Source organism: Eleutherodactylus coqui, chromosome 5 (genome assembly GCF_035609145.1).
Source record: "Eleutherodactylus coqui strain aEleCoq1 chromosome 5, aEleCoq1.hap1, whole genome shotgun sequence".
NCBI classification, from domain to species: Eukaryota; Metazoa; Chordata; class Amphibia; order Anura; family Eleutherodactylidae; genus Eleutherodactylus; species Eleutherodactylus coqui.
In genome coordinates, this window is record NC_089841.1 from 59,356,574 (window position 1) to 59,377,384 (window position 20,811).

General features: G+C 44.4%; 1 protein-coding gene across 6 annotated transcripts in view; it reads left to right on the forward strand.

Annotated features, from left to right (window-relative positions):
• The window catches only part of ARK2N (arkadia (RNF111) N-terminal like PKA signaling regulator 2N), a 52,047-nt gene that overhangs the window by 19,778 nt on the left and 11,458 nt on the right, over positions 1-20,811 (forward strand). Inside the window, exons 3-4 of one of the 6 annotated variants that reach the window (XR_010792793.1) lie at positions 1,623-3,230; positions 3,287-7,976. The exons of 4 other annotated variants lie outside the window; for them this stretch is intronic. Coding sequence is in view for 1 of the 2 variants with exons in the window: in XM_066602604.1 (XP_066458701.1) it covers positions 1,623-2,080 (458 nt within the window). In the remaining variant the exon portion in view is untranslated. Of the gene's footprint in view, positions 1-1,622; positions 7,977-20,811 lie in introns of those variants that run through there. One more of the 6 variants, XM_066602604.1, reaches the window with a different exon arrangement.

A 20,811-nucleotide genomic window follows, 5' to 3' on the forward strand; every position in this document is an offset into this window, starting at 1 on the left:
TTCATTGAGCACTGCATTGATTGGCTGAGCCGTGGCGCTTGACAACCAATGTGAGTCAGCACTTCATTGAGGCGGGATTTATAAAATGGAGCAATATCGCACAGAAATCATGAGAACACAGCTGGGATTTTTCTTGTAGCGATATCCCTGTCGCCCGTGTGAAAGAGGCCATAAACAAATCCCTTCTATGCGAAGTGTATAAATAGTCGGTTTACATGTAGTATGCCTAATGTGAGGTCAGCTACTGATCAGTGGAACGCAGGGAATGCTTTACCAAAGACTACTACTAGAAGAAGTGAAAATATCTACATCATCACCTTGAGATAAAAACACAACTTTAATACCACCCCTGAGGTGCAAGATCCCAGTGACTATAATACCCCGCCCCCCTGCAAGACTGTAGTACTGCCCCCAAGGTGCCGGACTATTAACGACTGGAATACCATTTCAGAGGTGAAATACTCTAATGCCTATAATACCACCTCTGAAGTAAAGGATTTTATACCAACCCCCGAGGTGAATGATGACCATCACCAGCCCAGGGGCAAGACTATAACACTGTAAGAATCTAACCACTACAATACGATGTAAGACTAGTATCGCCCCCACGGTGCAGGTTTCTAACCCCTACAGTACGGCCCCTGAGATGTAAGACTAGTACCACCCCTAGATGCAAGGCTATAACACCGCCCCCACGGTGCAGGTTTCTAACCTTACAGTACGGCCCCTGAGATGTAAGACTAGTACCACCCCTAGGTGCAAGACTATAACTATTCTAGTAATAAGAGTTCTATTTAGGTAATGTGACTAGTCGCATTCTTTGGGTCGCTGGTGGTCCCAGTAGTTGGGCACTTCAGTGATTGGTTATTCATGGCGTACCTAATTCATATAAAATGTACGGTGAGAAATCCCATTCTTTTAAAGGGATTGTCTTTCTATAAAATAAAAAAAAAAGAATAAACAAATCACATACCCCATTATGTACTTACACAGCTACCACTGATGCCTGGACAATCAAGACCCCCCCATGTGCTGAATAGGGGTCGGACCCCCACTGATCATATTTATCTCCCCTCCTGTGGATAGGGAAGAATGTTCTATATTGGCACAACCCCTTTAAGTCTATGACCTTTTATGGGATGTTTTCCCACTACAACCGAGAGCCATTGTGTGCAGCAAGCCGGTCCATTTGTCCTGGTGGCCATCGTGGGTGGAGCGGCGCTGCTAGATACCATTCTCAGTCCTAAATCCATAGCCTGGAAGTCATGAAGGGTTGAGAGGACGTTTTGTGGATGCATTTGGTTGACGCAACATTCAGTTCCGCTTCCCCGGTCTCTTCCTGAATCCTGTCATTGTGCTTACTGTGTGATCTTTTATTGCCCTTTATGCATTTATAGTTTATATTCTAGTATTGCCTTTTTTTAAGATGTTGCATTATATGACTGAACACGTGTGTGACAAATCAATGTCCCGTATATATAAATGACCACAAGCGGACTAGTTCTGTGTGTCCTCCCGATGTCCGTACTAAGGCATGCTTACTCTGGATAAACACAGCTTGATATGTTGTCTGCTTGCTTGCTTGTATGTTTTCTTACCCAATGGCCTCAATGTCTTTAAAGCTGGCTTCAACCGTGCTGGGGGATCTGCAGCAACGCCCAGGGATATTCCAAGATTGCTTGAGAGGGGCACCGTGTGGGATAGGAACTGCATAGGCAATGTCCTGGAAGAAGCTATGAACTGTTTTGCAGAGATGCAGAGACAGACAGAGGAGAAGTTCCGTATGTGGATAGAGAAACTGACCCGACTAGACACTGACGAGGAGAGTAAGCAGCAGCTGGAGCCCGGCGAAACCAAGCTCCATCTAGGCGGCCAAAGCTTTACGCCAAGCAGCTCATCAAGTACATTCATGGCGGGCCAAGAGAGTCCCACCTTCCCCCAGCAGGCTCTCGGCTCTTACGTCAGCTACCAAAACGTCGACACCTTAGAGTTCCCACCATCCGCATTAAATAACAACTTTCCAGACACCTTCCCAGAGAACGGTAACAACATAGCCGATCAGGAAACCAACCAATCCTAATCCACCTCCCCAATTTATCATTTTCTCGACTTGCACTAGACGACGGCCTCCTTACTTTTTGGTTTTTGGTTTTTTTAATAAAAATTGAAGAGGCCGATGATTACCGAGTCCTTTTACCAAAGCTTGGCCAAATGCATAATGTCGTTTCTAAAACTGTACAAAAAAAACAACTGTCTGCGCCATTTGCATGCCAAACTACCTGACGAAGGGATGAAGTCTAGACAAGCTATCTTATGTATCGGGGCAAATGAACCAGTTTTTTTTTTACCATATTGTTAAAAAAAATATACACTGTATATATCCAAATATTCTAATTGCTGCGGATGTAAGATTTTATTATTTTTTTTTTGACAGATACGATCTCACCAATCTTTACAAAGTATTATAATTTATGCAAAACTGACCGCTGGGGTAGGTTGTAGGGATGGTTCATGCCTTGCTTCACGCGTCATGACTATATTGCCCTAGTAACGTCTCTCGCCCGGTGTGTGCCTCCAATAAGCTGCCTCCTTTCTAAAAACTGTATGAAATGTACTCGAATTACCTGTCCAATATGTAAAGAATGTTCTGACGATGCTGTTAACCGATTTTTCTTCTCAAGTTTACTGTCTGTAATGTTACCGCTACCTAAAAACACTTTTTTTTTTTCTATGCTCTTGTGTAAATTTTTAAGACCCTAGTAGCGGCCGGTGGGTTCTCCACCGGTCATGCCAGCCTTGCCGTAAGACCATCATTGTTGCCTGAGGTGAAGCGATAGACACCAGAAGAAAGAGGTTCTTGCACACCGTAGTCTGTTTTGATGGCTCTCACCTGATTAGTCGACGAGTCTTGGACCCTTGGTGCTCCGATCCAGGGAACGCAGGGAAAACTTTCCCCAAACTAAAGAGTTTTCTGTATTTTCTTCTGGGATTCACTCACATTGGCACAAAACATACAGCACTTACAAAAATTTGATAGGCCCATGGACAGTGCTGTGGAATATGTTGGCGCTATACAAATAAAGATTATTGTGTAAATGAAGCCATAAAAGTGGTCTTTAGAGAGGAACTGTTTGGGTAGCAACTAGGTAAAGGTACACCTTTTTATACGCAAATTCCTAGGACATCCATGCCGTAATTGGCCTTACCCTGCTTCACCCGTTGCAGCGTAGGCCAGTGGCCTCACCCGTTGCAGCGTTGGCCAGTGGCCTCACCCGTTGCAGCGTAGGCCAGTGGCCTCACACTGCTTCGCTTTGGAAAGAAGCCGAATTTCTCAAGAGTGCCATAGCCCCACCTATATGATAATCTGACATGGTGACCGATGGGAATCTTTCCATAAAAAAAAAAACATATATTTACTGCAGTTTAACCCTCATGCCCAAATCTTTCATCTTCTCCTTGAGTCTACTTCTAGAAATTACCGATCAATCCTTAAAGCCTTTATCAAAGGCCAACGATTGGAAACGTTCACCCAACCATAGCCCCATGTCAGCATTCAGCTGCCAGTCGAGCAAATGTTCGTTCATTGGTTGAAAGTGATTTTTGCGCCATGGGAGATGTGCTGGCGACAATCTTAAAAAAAAAAAAAAAAAAAAAGCACTCTGGATTAATTTTTTAGGGGGGCGGGGCTTGTCTCCAATGATGCATAGCATTGAGGACTCCCTTACCTAACACTTAAATGAGTTCACCCCAATGATCAGCGCTTACAAAGGGGCCCCCTATCATAGGTTATCCGTATCAGATTGGTGGTTGTCTGACTCCTTGCATCCCCCAATGCTGAGCTGTTTGGTAGGACCACAGCACTCAGGTGGGCATTGTGTTCTCGTCTGGCTTGTGGCATCCTGTCCATTGGTCACATCGCCCATCTGCTGCTCGATCCCTTTCAAGTGACACTGCCATTACACAATATACAATGCTATGCATGGGATGCAATGAAGGTGCGGCAGTACACGCCCCAAACACCTCAGCACAAACTGCTGATCGAAGGGGGTGCTGAGAGTTGGACCCCAATGGATTTGATATTGATTATGTAGATCCTCAGTATGAAAGTCCCAGAAACCCTCTTCAAGCATTTATTACAGTAGTTCCGGATCGCTTCTGTGACGCTACTCGTATTGAACAGTCTACGGCTGCCTCAAAAGTGCTCTTGTACTTTGGCGCATATATTGATTCTGCAGCCTTTCACCATTAGAGACCGGAATAAATCATCTAGCAAGCATGCCGGCTGCAGGGCATCTGAATCTCGGAATAGACTGAACTTTTCATTAATCTATCTTTGCAGTCCTGTCCCTTCCAAGGTCCGCAGCTACTGGTTTGAATTACCAGCTGCAGATTGATTACCACAAGGCAAATGTAATGAGATAATGTGAGGACCCTATTTCCACACCACTCAAGAGTATAAAGAACATGACAACCCCTATTAGCACAGCTGTCAACTAAATCTCAATATTAATGTCTTTTAGTCAATTTTTTTCCATTTCCACACTTCAAATACGTCAGCGCTTACCGTTACTTCATATTTGGAGCATATGCACCCCCTGCTGGTTCAGTGTCTGCACCCAGCTTACTTGACTGTGTATACATCATACAGTAGGATATGTTGCCATATGGCCCCCTCACCTGGATGACCAACCTCTTTCAACTTCCTGCACTTCCCTGAGAAAGCTTCAATGAGATCTCTCTGCTACTAAGCTTCAATGAGATCTCTCTGCTACTAAGTCAATGGAGCTTCCGCCAGTAACGGGCAGGGTTAATAGAAGGAGCTGCTGGGAATAAAACGAGCTCCAGCAAAATGGCCATAGATGAGCCATGGCATCACGGTATCCATTTATTGGAGACTTGTGATTGATGCCATGCAATGACATTCATCCATAGGCTATTATGGCCTCTGTTATATGGATACGCTTTAACAGGACACTAATTTGGAAGACAGGATAGTCTGCGAAGCTATTCCCTTCCTCTTTTTTTTTTTTTTGTTTTGTTTGTGGCATACTGAAATAAAACCGCCAGATGGAGGTGAAAAGGATGCTTTTTTGGCCCCCGTCTGACTACGCTACCGTATGCACACGTATACACTAAACATATTGCAAAAGTGGTACAGCCAGCTCACTCCCTCTTCAAATCGGCTGAGCTGCAATACCAGGCACGACCTTTTTCAAAGGGTAGTGCTGTTTCTGGAGGAACAAGCAGATGCTTTTTTCCCCCCCTTTCTTTTGGCCAATACCTTCTAGAGAAAACAATGTCCACAAAAGCAACACAAGTGGGGATGTACAAGTCGCTGTAGGAATACATTCACAACTGCATTGGCAAGCAGAAGTCCACGTCGGGCTAGGACATTCACTTTTTTTAAAATTTGCATTTATTACTATTTTATGTTCATTTTTTAGATTTTGACGCTCAAGTCGGAGAGCTTTCCCGAAACATTTAGACGTTTTATCTTCCCACCATGGCCCCTACGAAGTGACTTTTTGTAAGAAGGTATATGTGCGGCCTTGAAGCAGTGCAGAGTCCAACCGCTGATGGCCTGCAAGAAGTGGCCAGACTTGCATGTTCCCATCCATGTAGTCAGGAGAACGGAGCACGGACTAGGCTAGAATGGTGCCACGGCACTGGTTATTAAGAGCTCACACTGGTTTTACTGGTATTTTCAGTTCTTTGGTGGCAGCTTTCTCCTCTGCTCATCGTCAGCCCTCTGTATGAGCTTTCTCTAGAGTACTGCCAGAATTCTTACTACTACTACTCGGCTGAGTCCACTCGGGGGCTGATTTGCAGCGGGATGTCCGCCCTCAAACCTGCACCATTTGACGCTGGTTTTATCGCATATTTCTGTGCGGAATTCATTCCCTCATTGGCAAGCCATGAATTCAGCAGCGGAAACGGTGATAGAATTAACATGCTGCGGAATAAAATTTTTTGTTCTGCGCGGGTTTTGTACAGATTATTTTCGCAGCTTGTGAACGAGATTCTCATCCACCTTAAGGCTGTAAATGAACCTGAATTTTCGTGCGGACGATCTGTATGGAAATTCCATGGCAAATCCGCCCCATCTGGAACCCCCCTTATACTCCCTCTATGGACAATAGTACTACACCGTAAGTAAGGGGATATAAGTGCTGTAATATTGCCCCATGTGGGCAAGGATATAAGTGCTATCATACCGTCCTTTTTGAATGAGTATATAAGTGCTAAAGTCCGTCCTGTATGGGTGGTAAAATAAGTGCTACCATACCGTCCCTTTGGACAAGGATATAAGTTTTGTAGTACCTCCCCATATGGGCAAGGATATAAGTGCTACCATACCGTCCCTTTAGACGTGTATAGAAGTACTATAGGACCGCCCCATATGGGCAAGGATATATGTGCTATCATACTGTCCCTTTGGACGAGTATAGAAGTACTATAGTACCGCCACATATGGACAAGGATATTAGTTTTATAGTACCACCCTATATGGACAAGGATATAGGTGCTATTATACCGTCCCTTTGGATGAGTATATAAGTTATATAGTACCGCCCTGTATGGGCATTGAGATAAGTGCTATAGTACCGCCCTATGTGGGCAAGGATATACGTGCTATCATACCGTCCCTTCAGATGAGGATAGAAGTTTTATAGTACTTCCCTGTATGGGCGAGGATATAAGTGCTATAATACCGCCCCGTATGGATGAGGATATAAGTGCTATAGTGCCGCCACATATGGAAAATTATATAGGTTTTATAGTCCTGCCTTGTATGGGCGAGGATATAAGTGCTACAATACCGCCCTGTATGGACAGTGAGATAAGTGCTACAATACCACTCCTTATGGACAAAATTATAAGTGCTATAGTAGTGCCGCCCCCAATTGGGGACGTTATAAGTGCTACAGTAGTATCCCATATAGGCGAAGAAATAAGTACTATAGTACCGCCCCCATGTAGGAGACTAGAAATAATAATACTGCCCCCTGTGGATGAGACTATACTATAATATCGTCCCATATGGATAAGACTATACTATGGTGCTGCTTTCCCTGCTCACAAATCAGTCAGTATCCAGCAGCCCCGTTTGTATAGTCAGCAGAAGGGGTCAGTGGCCACACATTGCACATGATAAATAGAGGGGTCTTTCAAGACGTTGATCCCTCACCCATCCACATGCACCCCCCAATGAGTATAAATATCAAATATAATATGACTATATTTGGACATATAATTAGGAATTTATAATCCCAAGAAGACTTGGGTACCTGCGAGCCCAAAATATTCTCTACTGTACCCCTCAGTCATTAGTGGTTATATGATGGACACAGAGGATGATCCCGGTCCTACAATTCAGTATTTTCCAGCCCAGCCCCCCCCCCCCCCCCCATTTATTTTCATAAACTGTCGTAGTGGTCTGCTTTCCTGTATATTGTAAGGCACTTAAACTATGCCACGTTTTATACACCAGTCACATCCAAAGCTGCATTCACAATTCTTATTGGGCTGCAAAACCTCACATTGCACTGCTATTTCTTAACAGAACATCCTCTGTTGTATTGGAGATGTAATGTATACACCAGCCATTTCTAATGTAGTTGTGAATGCAGCTTTGGATGTGACTGAGGATAAGACAAAATCAGTATAGCTTAAGTAAAGCAGCCGTACTCTGCTTTTTATGAGAGATTAAAGGTGTTGTCCAGCTCTGATAAGTTATCAATAGTTGATTGGTGGGGGTCCACCAATTGGTACCCCCTGCCGATCAGCTGTTCACTGGGCTACTGACAGTGTGTACGGAGCAAAAAGCAGGCAGCTCCGTACACAATGCAGCAGCCCAGGTTGGTTATGCTGACACAGTTCCCATTGTGATTGGGGGATCCTGAGGATGGATCATCAATAGCTAAAGGAGTTGTAAATGGTTAATGGCCATCAATCGCAGATCAGCGGGGGGGGGGGGGGGGGCACTTGTGCAAGTAGTTTGATTTCTGCAGGAAGCAAACTGCTGTGCTCCCACAGTAGTGGTCAGTCTTGGTAATTACAGGCAAAGTTCCGAATGCCTGCAATACCAAGCCTGGCCACTGCAGCAGGAACAGAGCTAGTGCGGTAATTAGTGCTAGGTGATAGAACCCCGATAAGCTACTAGGATAGGCCATTAATAGTTTACAATTGAACAATCCCTTTAAGAGGTAGACAACCTTTTTAAAGTGTAATTTTTTTTTTTAATTTCAGTCGAGTTGTGCTTTAATACTGACTGACCTACTCTGTACAGATGTACTATTTGCAGGAGGTCTATACATAATGTATACACGCTATTGTATGGAACTAGGATCCTGTTTGGCTGCTGCTGTTTTAAGGGTGCGTTCCCACTGCCGTATTAGCAGTCCTGGATGCCAATCAGCAGAGATTGGGAAATCTTTCAGGCACTTTGAAGGGATCTGCCACTTTTATGGGATTAAAAATGCGACAGCGAGAACGCGGCCCACCAGATTCGCTCTACGGACATGTTTTGTCTCTCGTAGAGATCATTGCCAAAGAGGTTCATAAAACAATGCAAGGTGTGAAGTCACACTATACTGGAGGCGGAGTGTGCAAGGAAAGGCAATGAGGCCATATATATCTCCATACTGTGTAGAAGGAATGGGAATACTTGGTTTACAATGAAGCTATATAAAAGTCTCCACTGGAGGCGATAGTGCGGCTGCAAAGTGTTAGTAATGCATTTCCATTGTGTGACATAAAAGAAACCTTGTAACTTTAAAATGTAACTAGTGTACCTTAGTATAAATAAAGAATTATACATTGTCTCTACCTGGTGTCAGACTGCTTTCCTGGCCGCTCTTCCTCACTTCTTGCTGGTATCACCCAGTGCTTTTGGACATTTTAGATTGTTTTAAATAAAAATTTAGGTTAGATATCATCCATATACTATATAATATGGTGTCCAGACAAGTTGGGACTAGAGATGAGCGAGCGTACTCACTAAGGCAAATTATTTGAGCGAGTATTGCAATTTTCGAGTACATGCCCGCTCGTGCCAAAAGATTCGGGGGCCGACAGGGATGAGCGGTGAGTTGCGGGATTAAGCATGGGGGAGAGAGAGAGATTCCCCCCCCCCCCCCCCCCCCATCCTGTTCCTCCCCGCTCTCCCCCGCCGGCCCCAAACACTTTTGGGATGAGTGCGCATGTACTCGAAAATGGCAATACTCGCTCGAGTAATTAGCCTTAGCAAGTACGCTCACTCATCTCTAGTTGGGACGCCAAGTGGCACTATGCCATAGCTAAAGGGCTCTGGGTGTCCACAAAGACGTTATTTAAAGGGATTTTACAGCTCTTTTGAATGAAGCTGACCTTTTTAAAGGGGATGTTTAAGAACTGGGCTTGGCATTCTTATGACCAGTCTCATTTGTCATAGACCTGGTATAAGCAGGTTCAACTTCTAGATTTCCCTCTTGAGGCCATGCTTGCTTTGCCTTTTCTGTCACTTCCCTTCATTTTAGATGGAAAGCCATTGTAAAATAATTTTGCCCCCTTCTCAGATAGTTGTAAATGTCCCACTGCATAGATCAGTTCAGCATATACATCATTAGTAAAACTAAGTACAACCTCTTTGAATTCTATGGCATTATGTTAACACACACCTGAATGCTCCAGACCTGCAAATTCTTAAAACTTCTTTAATACAGGTGGTCACACTTGCTGATGATTAATTATTCAAGGGCATTTGATTAGCAGCACCTGCCTGCTACTTACTCTTAATTGCTATAGAAGCAGTAAAGCCTCGTTCACACGAGCACTGTTTTAGCGCAGTGTAGGTGCACGAAACAATCGTTCCTATGCTGCACTAAAAATTGTGTGAATGGGCAGCTGCACTTAAAAAAGCACAGCTGCTCCAGGAGGGGAGAGAGAAGAACGCCCTGCAGGGCTTCATGATTTCCCCATAGCTGACAGAGATAGAACTGGGCTATGGGGGATTAACCCATAGCCCTGCTCTGTCTCCCTGCTATGGGTTAATCCCCCATAGCCCCACTCTCTCTCCCTGCTTTGGCGGATCAATCCATAGCCCCGCTTTCTCTCTCTCCCTGCTCTGGGGATCCCCGAGGGATATCGCTATAGTGCAGAGAGGGGGCGGGGCTATAGAGCTTCTCACAGGGATTCCACATAGCAAATAGAGAGGCCGGGCTAGAGGGAGAATTCATCTAGCCCCACCCCTTCCCTTGCTCTCGGGGAAGCCCTGTAACCCCACCCCCTCTCTTTTTTTCCCGCTATAGGGAAATCCCTTGGGGAGGGAGGTGGAGGAAGTCCGCCACTGCCCGCCGCTGCTGGGGAATTGCCCAGCAGCGGGCCTGGTAAAATACCCCGCTGCTTACAGCCGGACATTTAAAATGTGCTGCCCAGAAGCATATTTTAAATGTCCCGCTGCAAATTCCTGTTAGTTCCCACAGGGATTAAGGGAACCCTCGGGAGTCCCCTCATCCCTGCAGGGTCTAACAGGAGTTTACAGCGGGACATTTAAAATGTGCTTCTGGATAGCAGTTTTTAAATGTCCTGTTGTAAGCAGCGGGATATTCCCTCAGGCGGCAGAAATCTTCATTTACTGCACAGCAGTTTCCATAGACTTCTGCTTCTACAGGAGTTTATGGAGACTCCTGCGCAGCTCGCACCAAAGATAGGTCAGGTCCTATCTTTTCTTGCAGCAAGGACCTTAGATGCGGCATCTTAGCCATGCGAATATTTGGCATATCTAAAATGCCTTCATATGAACACTTCTATAGGAAACCATTGATTTTAATAGAAGCGCTCTTTTCATGTGCGAAAACAGCACTCTTGTGAACGAGGCCTAAGGGTACTCAAGTTTTTCACACACTGATTATGCATTTTGACCTAGTTTTTGTTAAATAATGACGCGGTGTAATTTGTCGTGCTGTTGTTCATCCGAGGTTGTATTTACCTGATGTTAAGACCTTCTAAGGACCAGATAATATAATATGTGTGGATACCACAGAATTCAAAGCGGGTGGACTTAGTTTTTCTCATGTCTCTGTACACTAGTCTTGAGCGCCATGATTTCAGTATAGCTAAGAAGTCTGGATGTAAACTGACCCATTTTCATTCTCTATTGAGGTCCCAGCAGTGGGGCTCTACAGATCAATGTTTTATGACATGCCCTATCAATACCTCATATATTACTGCAGTGAGTAAAACCCTTTAAGAGTCCCTTAAAGGGGTTGTCCAGGATTAGAAAAAAAGCTATGAAAATTTTTTAAATAGGTTTGTGGTTACCTTAAGTTAAAAAAAAAAGTTGCACTAACTTTCGAATTGCAGTTTTCATACCTTCATTCCTTTTCAGGTTCCCCGATATGCAGTTTACAACTGACTCCTAGTTTCAGAGTCTTCTCACATGGATGTGTAACACTCCGGTAGCTCTCATCTGTCAGCCCAGCTTCATTCCTGGATTGATTTCTCCTTTTACCACCCATGACAGATCTCTTCTCGCTTTTGCCGATTGCCCTTCCCCTGCTAAGTTTGCCATGGGTGATCTGATTTCTTTATGCAGTGTTACACAGAATTATGTGATCTCTCTCTCTCCTCCCCTATCCATAGTCAGTGATCTGCCCTCCCTGAAGACTTGGATGCATTCCCTATTTTTGACACTTCTGCTGTGTATAAATTTCTACCCCTCCCTGCTGCATTCAGTAACACTGAAAGGGAAGAGTAAAGGGAGCCAACACAGCCAGCAGCAGTGTACTGATAGATCTGTATTGGAGGCAGCAACACAGCCTGTTATGTGAAGGAGTTGCACAGATTCCACAGCAATAAAATGGTAGGGAAGACTATTTAAAAAGTTGCTTATTTTTCTCTTTTAATTAGCAAAGAACATCAAAAACATTTTGATGCCAAGGAGTCTTTATCGTCTTACATTTTCTAGAAGTAGTGTCACTCTTGTCCATGGACTGTGTCTGATTTTACACCTCAGCCCCATTTACATTAATGGAGATCAGTTGTAATACCAGACACAGACTATAGACAAGAGTGGTGCAGTTTAACCTAATCCTGGACGACCCATTTTAAGTTGGCTTACTTCAGTAAATACACTCTTGTCTACCTAGTAGTTGATTCTAAAGGATATAGGGGGAGGGGCTGTAAAACCAGAAACTATATAGACTTTTTGGGTCTGGTTGATGGTCATTGGGGTCAGTTCTTGATTTTGAAAACACGAAGCAATATCTGCCCTGTGGGAAACTGATCTAAGGGTTCCTCCATAGGGACTGATGATTCACATTTCTGAGGCCTCCCTGCTTTATAGTCGCAATGGGTGCAGTGCATTGTGGTTCTGCTCCTGGGATTATCAGCTCATAGCTTCACTGATTGGTAATTATTAGATATGAGATGGTTCCCAGTGATGTAAAATTAAATGAAACTGGATATATAATATATTCTTACAGCACTGCTCTGCAACCAGTTGCTTTCCAGCTGTTGCAAAACAACTCCCAAGGCATGCTCGGACTTGTAGTCTTGCAAGAGCTGGAGGGTCACAGGTTGTAGACTACAGGCATAGCAAATGATGGCAGAGCCCTTTACTTGTATTGTATTTATTATGCTGATAACAATGTATTTAAATGTTACTTTATTGTCTCTTAATGATACATATTGTGTAATGTTATAATTGTGCTTTTACTTCCCTATGGTCTCCACTGATTACAAAAGATTGTGCTTCAGTAATTGTATTCTTAAAGGGTATGTCCATCTCTGATACCATCCAACATGTAAGGGCACTTTTAAACTTGATGACCTGTCAGGCCCAAATGTACACAGTGACTCCACCAGCAGAATAGCGAGTGCAGCTCTGGGGTATAATACAGGATATAACTCAGGATCAGTACAGGATAAGTAATGTATGCACACAGTGACTCCACCAGCAGAATAGTGAGTGCAGCTGTGGAGTATAATACAGGATGTAACTCAGGATCAGTACAGGATAAGTAATGTATGTACACAGTGACTCCACCAGCAGAATAGTGAGTGCAGCTCTGGAGTATAATACAGGATGTAACTCAGGATCAGTACAGGATAAGTAATGTATGTACAAAGTGACTCCACCAGCAGAATAGTGAGTGCAGCTCTGGAGTATAATACAGGATGCAACTCAGGATCAGTACAGGATAAAGTAATGTATGTATTGTAGCAAGCGGGGTGCATTTGCCTCGGGATCGCTGACCTCTCTTATATGGAAATGGCGCACCACACATGTAGAAACTCCAGAGACGTGGATTTCTTTATCTCTGGCTCCTGCCAGACTTTATTTTCACAGCATACAACGAAAACCCAGTTCATATGCACCCCACCTTGGGTGTGAATCCAGGGTTGTCGTCACCAGCCTGCAGCACCTAAGCTCTGCTGCCCCCCTTGATATAGGTCGTAGGCTGTATCACACTTTCTTTTGGCCCTCCAGGGTCAAAACTCCAGGTTGACTTCCAAGTGCAACTTTGTATCCTCTGTGGCTTGTAACTCATCTTCAAGTTCCTCTAACTGAATCTTGCTTTCTTCTACTTCTTTAGACTTTTCTAGTTCATGTTCACCCTTTTCACCCACATCCTTGGAGCTAAGTCCTCCATTTCAGTGCACAACGGCTTGTTAAGACTTTCAAACTGCGCCTCCATTTTGAAGGTTCCTTCTAGCTTACGAACCTTGTCCCTGTATGCTTCCAGTTCCCCTTGTAGCTCATGCTCCAGCATGGCCTTGCTATGGATTACAGTCTCTAATTCATTTTTCAATCCATTCAGCTTTATAATTATCTTTTCCTCACTTTGTAACAATTCTATTTCTTCTCTTAGTATAGTCTTTTCGGTTAGACCCATTAGCATTCTTCGAAGTTCCTTCACCTCTGAATCTGACTTTTGCGTGGTAGTATTCAGTTCACTGATGAGTTGGTCCTTGGAGCCAGCATCCCTGTGATAGGCTTCTACCACCTGGACAACCTGTTTCTTCACTTTCTGGGTTTGCTTTTTGAGGTCATTATACTCTTGCTGCAGTTCTTCCAAAGTTTCTGCTGCCACATGTGAAACCTTCTCAGCTTCAGTAGCCTCACTTTCTGCCTTCTCCTTGGCCTCTTGTACTTCAGAGGTCTGTTTAGTCTGCATCTTTTGCTCAGCTCTCACCTGAATGACTTTTCTTTTGTTTACAGAAGTGATGTCTTTCCTCCAGACCGTCCGAGTCTTTACACATTGTTCACCTGGAGTGCCCAGGTCACCTTCATCTAATTTAGTATATTTCACCACTTGCGTCTTGTTTTTACAATTCTTTAGTCCTGCACCGGTTGTTGGACCACGTGCTTGCGTTTTCTTTGCACCAGAGTTCGCTTTCCAGCATCATTATCGGGACTCTTCCACAAGCCCTTCTCTTTTACTTGCTGTCTGAACTGGCTCCTAGACCGCACTGGTCTCTGACCCCTCTTTTCAGCAACATGACACTGTGCTGCCCAGCGTTTCATCTTCATGCTTGAATTCTTGGCGAACTTTTGGAACAGCCCCTTTTCTCTGACATCATTTTCAGGGTGTGTGTTAAAGTTAACCCTTCAGTCTTTTTCATACAGACCCATTCTTCAGCACGCTCACATTTAGTGACATATCTTGCAGACCTGATTTTCTCCTCTGTAAGCTGCTGATGACATATTTTCTGTGTCTTTCTTAGTTTGGACACAAGCACCTTTTGGAGACCCAGCTCCACAAAAACATCTTCTATCTCATGCTGAAGACTTACTTTAACGTTCTCAAGTTTATCACAGGCAGTGGTCTTCTCTTCATACTGCTGCCTTGTAGCTTCTAACTCCCCTTGTATTTCTCTTCTGCTCTTCCACAGAATCCAAGCACGCAGCACTCTTCTCCAGTCTATCTTCCAGATCCACCACTTCAGCCTGAAGTGTTGCAATCTGCTCTAATAGGTTTCTCTTAGTTTCTGCATCTTCCTCTACTTGCTTGAGGAACACATCTCTCATCTTGCATAGTCTTCAGGTCTGCACTGAGACCAAGCCTCTGCTGCGTCTCTTCTTGCAGTAACTTCTGGGACTCTTCACTCTGAGCTTCCAGCTCCACCTGCAGCCTGCTCACCTGCTCAGACAACGCTGTCTGCACACTGTCACCTCCAGTTATTTTTATTTGTAGCTCTTGAAGCTGCATCTCTACTGTATTTCTCTTGGATTCAGACTCCTATTTAGCCTGCAAAAGGACCTTCAGATTATGGGTAAGCTCAGTACACTTGCTTTCCACAGCCTGTTTGACCTCTTCAAAGGTTTCATTCATCTTTTCAGCTTGCTCTAACCATTGGGACAGTTCCTTCATAGCTAGCGCATGGGTCTGATTAAGGTCCTGGATCTGAGCTTCATATTCTTTAGCTTTCTCATCCAGGCTCATCTGTAGCTGAGACAACAGTCTCTCATGCAATCCCTCCTGGTTTTCCTTGTAACCCAGTACGTCTTTCAAGATCTCTGCTTGCTTCTCTGCCTGACTGCAAGCAGCTTTCTCTAGTTCCAGCTCTTCCTTGAGCTGACTTATTTGGCACTCCAAGTCACCATTTTTCTTTGCCAACTGCATTTTTAACTCTGCAACCTGATTCTGCAAACCTGTAGTTTGATTACGTGCATCTGTAGAAGCTCTTTCTAACTTGCAACACGTCATCTCCAACTCTTGGGTTTTCATTTGCAGTTTCTTACAGTCCTGTTCATACTGCACAGATTGTGCCTCCAGACCTACTCTGTGATCAGCCTCCTCTCTGGCTACATCTCTGAGGTCTTGTATCTCTTCATGGGCTGTTGAAAGATATCCCTCATACTTCTTTTTCTCACTTCTCATCTCTTCTAAGCTCTGTTCACACTGTACTTCTGTTCCAGCAACACCCAGTGATCAGCTTCCTCCTTAGCCAATCTCTCAAGATGCTCATTCTCCTTTAAGAAAGCTGCATTCTCTGCTAGAAGCCTTTGCCTCTTGGCCTCTTCTCCAAGCAGACACAAGATAGTCCTTTCTTTCTGTAACTGAACTTCATAATTTCTATTAGCAGTTTGTAGTGCTTCCTCAAACTTTACACGAGCTTGCATTGGTGCAAATCCCTCCTGAATTTTAAACAAGCGTTCTCTTGCTGTCTCACCCTGGATCTCAGGATCTGCACCGACAACCTCACTTGTCTCACTAGCAGCAGCCTTTTTCTTTTTTCTCTTTTTTGCAGATTAAATATAATCTATCCTCTCTCTCTCTCTCTCTCTCTCTAAAAGCATAGTACTACTAACTCCAGCAATTCTAGTCCTACACACTATCTTCATGATTACGTCCCTCTTTCACTAGAGGTATATATGCACTGGCTCCCACATGGGCGTTGGCTGCACTCCTCATTGCACCCTGTTCACATCCTGACTTCATTTGCGAAACATATCTACACATATTAGGCACAGAATACATCCCACCATCCCCCACGCATGACATTTCAGGGTTAATGAACTTTTCTTGCCCCACCCCGTCAGCAACACAGTTCTCAGACTACTTCTTAAATGTCCGTGCACACTGTGCAGCTTTCATGGTATCATCGTGCACAGAAAATGTATCATGCACCACATTATGTACCGTACGTTTTTTGAACTTTTTTGCACCCAGTGCAGACACTGCAGTTTCCTCAGTACTCTCCTGCGAGGAAAACATTCTGTTATGCAGCATTTTAACCACATTGGCATCAATCTTTTCACTTTCAAGTCCATACCCCACAGTCTTTTCAATGGTCTCACCACTCCGTGGAATGTTATCACAGTCCTTTGGCGGGGACACCTCCTGTTGTGCCCTCAATGCGCTGTAGTCCGCCTCCAACACCGACCAGTGGGGTTTTACTGGCCACTTTGCCACTGGACATCCGAACATACATAAGTCCATGGCTCTTTCTGGTTGCCTCCTGCACCACCCGCCATCTTGACTGTACAGTCCATAATAAACAAACAAGTTCACAAACTTGCCTCACAGGCGTCCTCCTCTGCCTGGTCCTCTGTTGCTCCCACAGCAACCGCAAACTTTTGCCTCCTGGCCCTTTTAAACCGCATCCAGCACAATCGAACACTCGGCCTCCAGGCCCTTTAAACCCTGCATACAGGAGCACTGTAGAGACATCCACATGTAGAGACATCCACTCCCAGCAGACATCCACATGTAGCTCCTGCAGCTTTGTGCACCACTCCAGATCTTGCCAGCGCATCCTCCACCATATGTAGCAAGCGGGGTGCACTTGCCTAGGGATCGCTGACCTCTCTTATATGGAAATGGCGCACCACACATGTAGAAACTCCAGAGATGTGGATTTCTTTATCTCTGGCTCCTGCCAGACTTTATTTTCACAGCCCACAGCATACAACGATAACACAGTTCATATGCACCCCACCTTGAGTATGAGTCCAGGGTTGTCGTCCCTGTCGGACTCTGGCCTTTGCTAGGCCACCAGCCTGCAGCACCTAAGCTCTGCTGCACTGGTCCTCTCTCTCTTCTTCATGCACAGCTGCCTCTTTTGTAGCTAATGTATGTACACAGTGACTCCACCAGCAGAATAGTGAGTGCAGCTCTGCAGTATAATGCATGATGTAACTCAGGATCAGTACAAGATAAGTAATGTATGTACACAGTGACTCCACCAGCAGAATAGTGAGTGCAGCTCTGGAGTATAATACAGGATGTAACTCAGGATCAGTACAAGATAAGTAATGTAAGTACACAGTGACTCCAACAGCAGAATAGTGAGTGCAGCTCTGCAGTATAATACAGGATGTAACTCAGGATCAGTACAGGATAAGTAATGTATGTACACAGTGACTCCACCAGCAGAATAGTGAGTGCAGCTCTGGAGTATAATAAAGGATGTAACTCAGGATCAGTACAGGATAAGTAATGAATGTACACAGTGACTCCACCAGCAGAATAGTGAGTGCAGCTCTGGAGTATAATAAAGGATGTAACTCAGGATCAGTACAGGATAAGTAATGTATGTAAACAGTGACTCTACCAGCAGAATAGTGCGTGCAGCTCTGGGGTATAATAAAGGATGTAACTCAGGATCAGTACAGGATAAGTAATGTATGTACACAGTGACTCTACCAGCAGAATAGTGAGTGCAGCTCTGGGGTATAATACAGGATGTAACTCAGGATCAGTACAGGATAAGTATTGTATGTATACAGTGACCACCAGCAGAATATTGAGTACAGCTCTGGAGGATAATACAGGATGCAACTCAGGATCAGTAATGTATGTACACAGTGATGCAATACTTTTTATGTGGATGAATGTAATATGTAATATGCTGATCAGAGGTGGACATACACTTTAAAGCTTTTTTACACCAAGCAATTGCAGGAGGGGTCACCAGGCCTTGTCTTTCTGAGTTGCACTTTGCTGGGGGGCGCATGCTATAACATTGTATACAAGTGTCTGCTTCCTCTGTACACGTGATTTACGATAAGTCATGAGCTTTTCTGTTTGGGAGTGTGGAAGATACCAGAGTGCAGTTAATACTGATGAAGATATGACGTAGCCCCCTCCCTTTCCAAGTATATCCTCTGGGTAGGTGGTTAAATCTCAATCACTCTGCATGTATATACATTTCGGATACATTTTTTGCATGAATGTACATGTAGGAGTGGTACAATTTTGACTTGATCTTTTGCCTTTTATATCCAACATGCAGAGTAATTCCGTATTCTCGTCCATTCTTTACTCCGGACATTGAAATGATCAAATCCTAGTCATTAAATTAAGAAGAACCAAAAAAAAATGCTGCATGTAAAGTGTAACCGCAGAGCCTGTAACTAGTTAGGGGGGTTACACTGCTGAGCACATGGCGTGCGCCGTATTCACGATCGGCTTGTCAATATTGTACTTGACCCTTGTATCTTCTGCACTGAGCTAATGTCACTGTAATGGATATTGATGCTAATATACACCCGCAACTCTGAGGTCGGCTGTCACCATCGTGCCGTACAATGCGCACAGCGCCCCCTACTGCAATCTCAGTCCACATTGCAATTTTAAAAACTTTTTTTTTGTGTTACTCCCCCCCCCCCCCCCCACCCTTCTGCAGATTTTGAGTTACTTTTGGTCATTTTCTCCATTTCTATCCAGAGTGGCTTTCACATCTCTGCTAGTTGCCCTTGGAAATTAGCATCAGTTTAGCTCCCCCCCTTCCAAGTCAGACATGTGACCTAAGAGCTGAGCTCCCACAATGCACTGCTGCACGCCGCAGATTTAGCTTTACGGTCTGTTCACGCATAGCACATTTTGGCTTGGAAAAAGGTAACGGCTGACTTGTGAATGCAGCTTTGGATGTGTCTGGAGTATACTATGTATTTCACTCAATCACAGATACGCACGGGGCGCTCAGCTTTGTTGTGAAGCGCGGAAGAGAAAAACGGGTGCAACTCGCATTGGGCAGCCTATGGGTACTATACATTCACGGACATCGCATGTCCCACTCATCCATGAAAACGGAAGGGAATGGGACAAGCCTTGAGGTTTTCTTTCATGCGTATATACTGGAATTACGTAGGCGGCACACGGCCGGAAAATACAGCCGCATGCCTAAAGGCAAAGGCAAAGTTTCCAAAGTAGAATTGCTGGACCTCCTCTTGGTTTGAGGGCTAAAGTGGAACGGAGGCTAGAACAGGTTTGGTTTCATATATGGGAATAGCGTTACTTATTGCTTTGAATGTTCAGCTCGGCCAAGCGTTCGTGTGTTTAGGGAGGTAAGCCACAGCTAGATAGCTCTGGCACTGGGGAACAAAAAGATCAGGCATGGAAAAATCAACATCACCTGTTGAGCGGCCCCCATAGACATTAGAGAGTCATCTGGGCCTGTAGTTATCTGCAGGTTCGGAGAACTTAACATTAATGTTTATGGGGCCCTTACTATGGTAATACTTTATTCTTCCTGCGGAGGTGCTGCAGGCAGAAAACACAAAGCATCGAGGCTGAGACAAAGGAGGAGACTTTTGATATTTCAATCTGTTCCACTTTAGCCGTCTTCACCATAAACCGCACTGCCCAAATCTGTATTTTGCTGCGTAGAATCCACCATTTATCAGGCCCATAATAACCGCGGGGCGCCGGTATTGTGCGGCCGTGACGCTGACCTCAGAGTTGACATTTATTGACCATTGTATTAACATCATGTTATGTATTGCACTAATGACCCATGTCATGTTTTCTTTTATGTGTCCATGTGCTTTTTTATGTTCTGTACTGAAGCATTGCATTGTGGGTGTTTTTATTTTCTTGTCTTATGTAACCAGGTAAATGTGGACTTGTTCTCTGTATGAGCCGGCGGGTATTGTATCTGTAGGATATGTGGCGTCCGTTACATGGTGCATATATAGGAGGAGCATAGTGCATCGTACAAAGCCTGTTGCATATTTGATAAGGGTTCCCATATTATAGTAGGCAGACACCCCCCCAATATAGACATTTTCCATACTGTGTGCAATGCAGTTATTCCATTTGTGTGCGCGGATTACTGAGACATTATTTTATAATTACCGCTGCCGCTATAGGGTTGGGTTAATGCAGTTAAAGAGGTTTTCGATCATTATGCTAATTTTCGCACATCTAGATGTTTTGCAGGAAGCAAATAGCGACGTACATTGCACTGTGGCACAGGTTGGTACTGCAGGATGAGTCTTACTGAAGTTAATGTGCAGTACCAAAGTGGGCCACTGTGCAATGTACGGTGCTATCTGCTTCCTGCAGCTGGAAGTGGGATGACCCCTTTTAATTAGTTGAT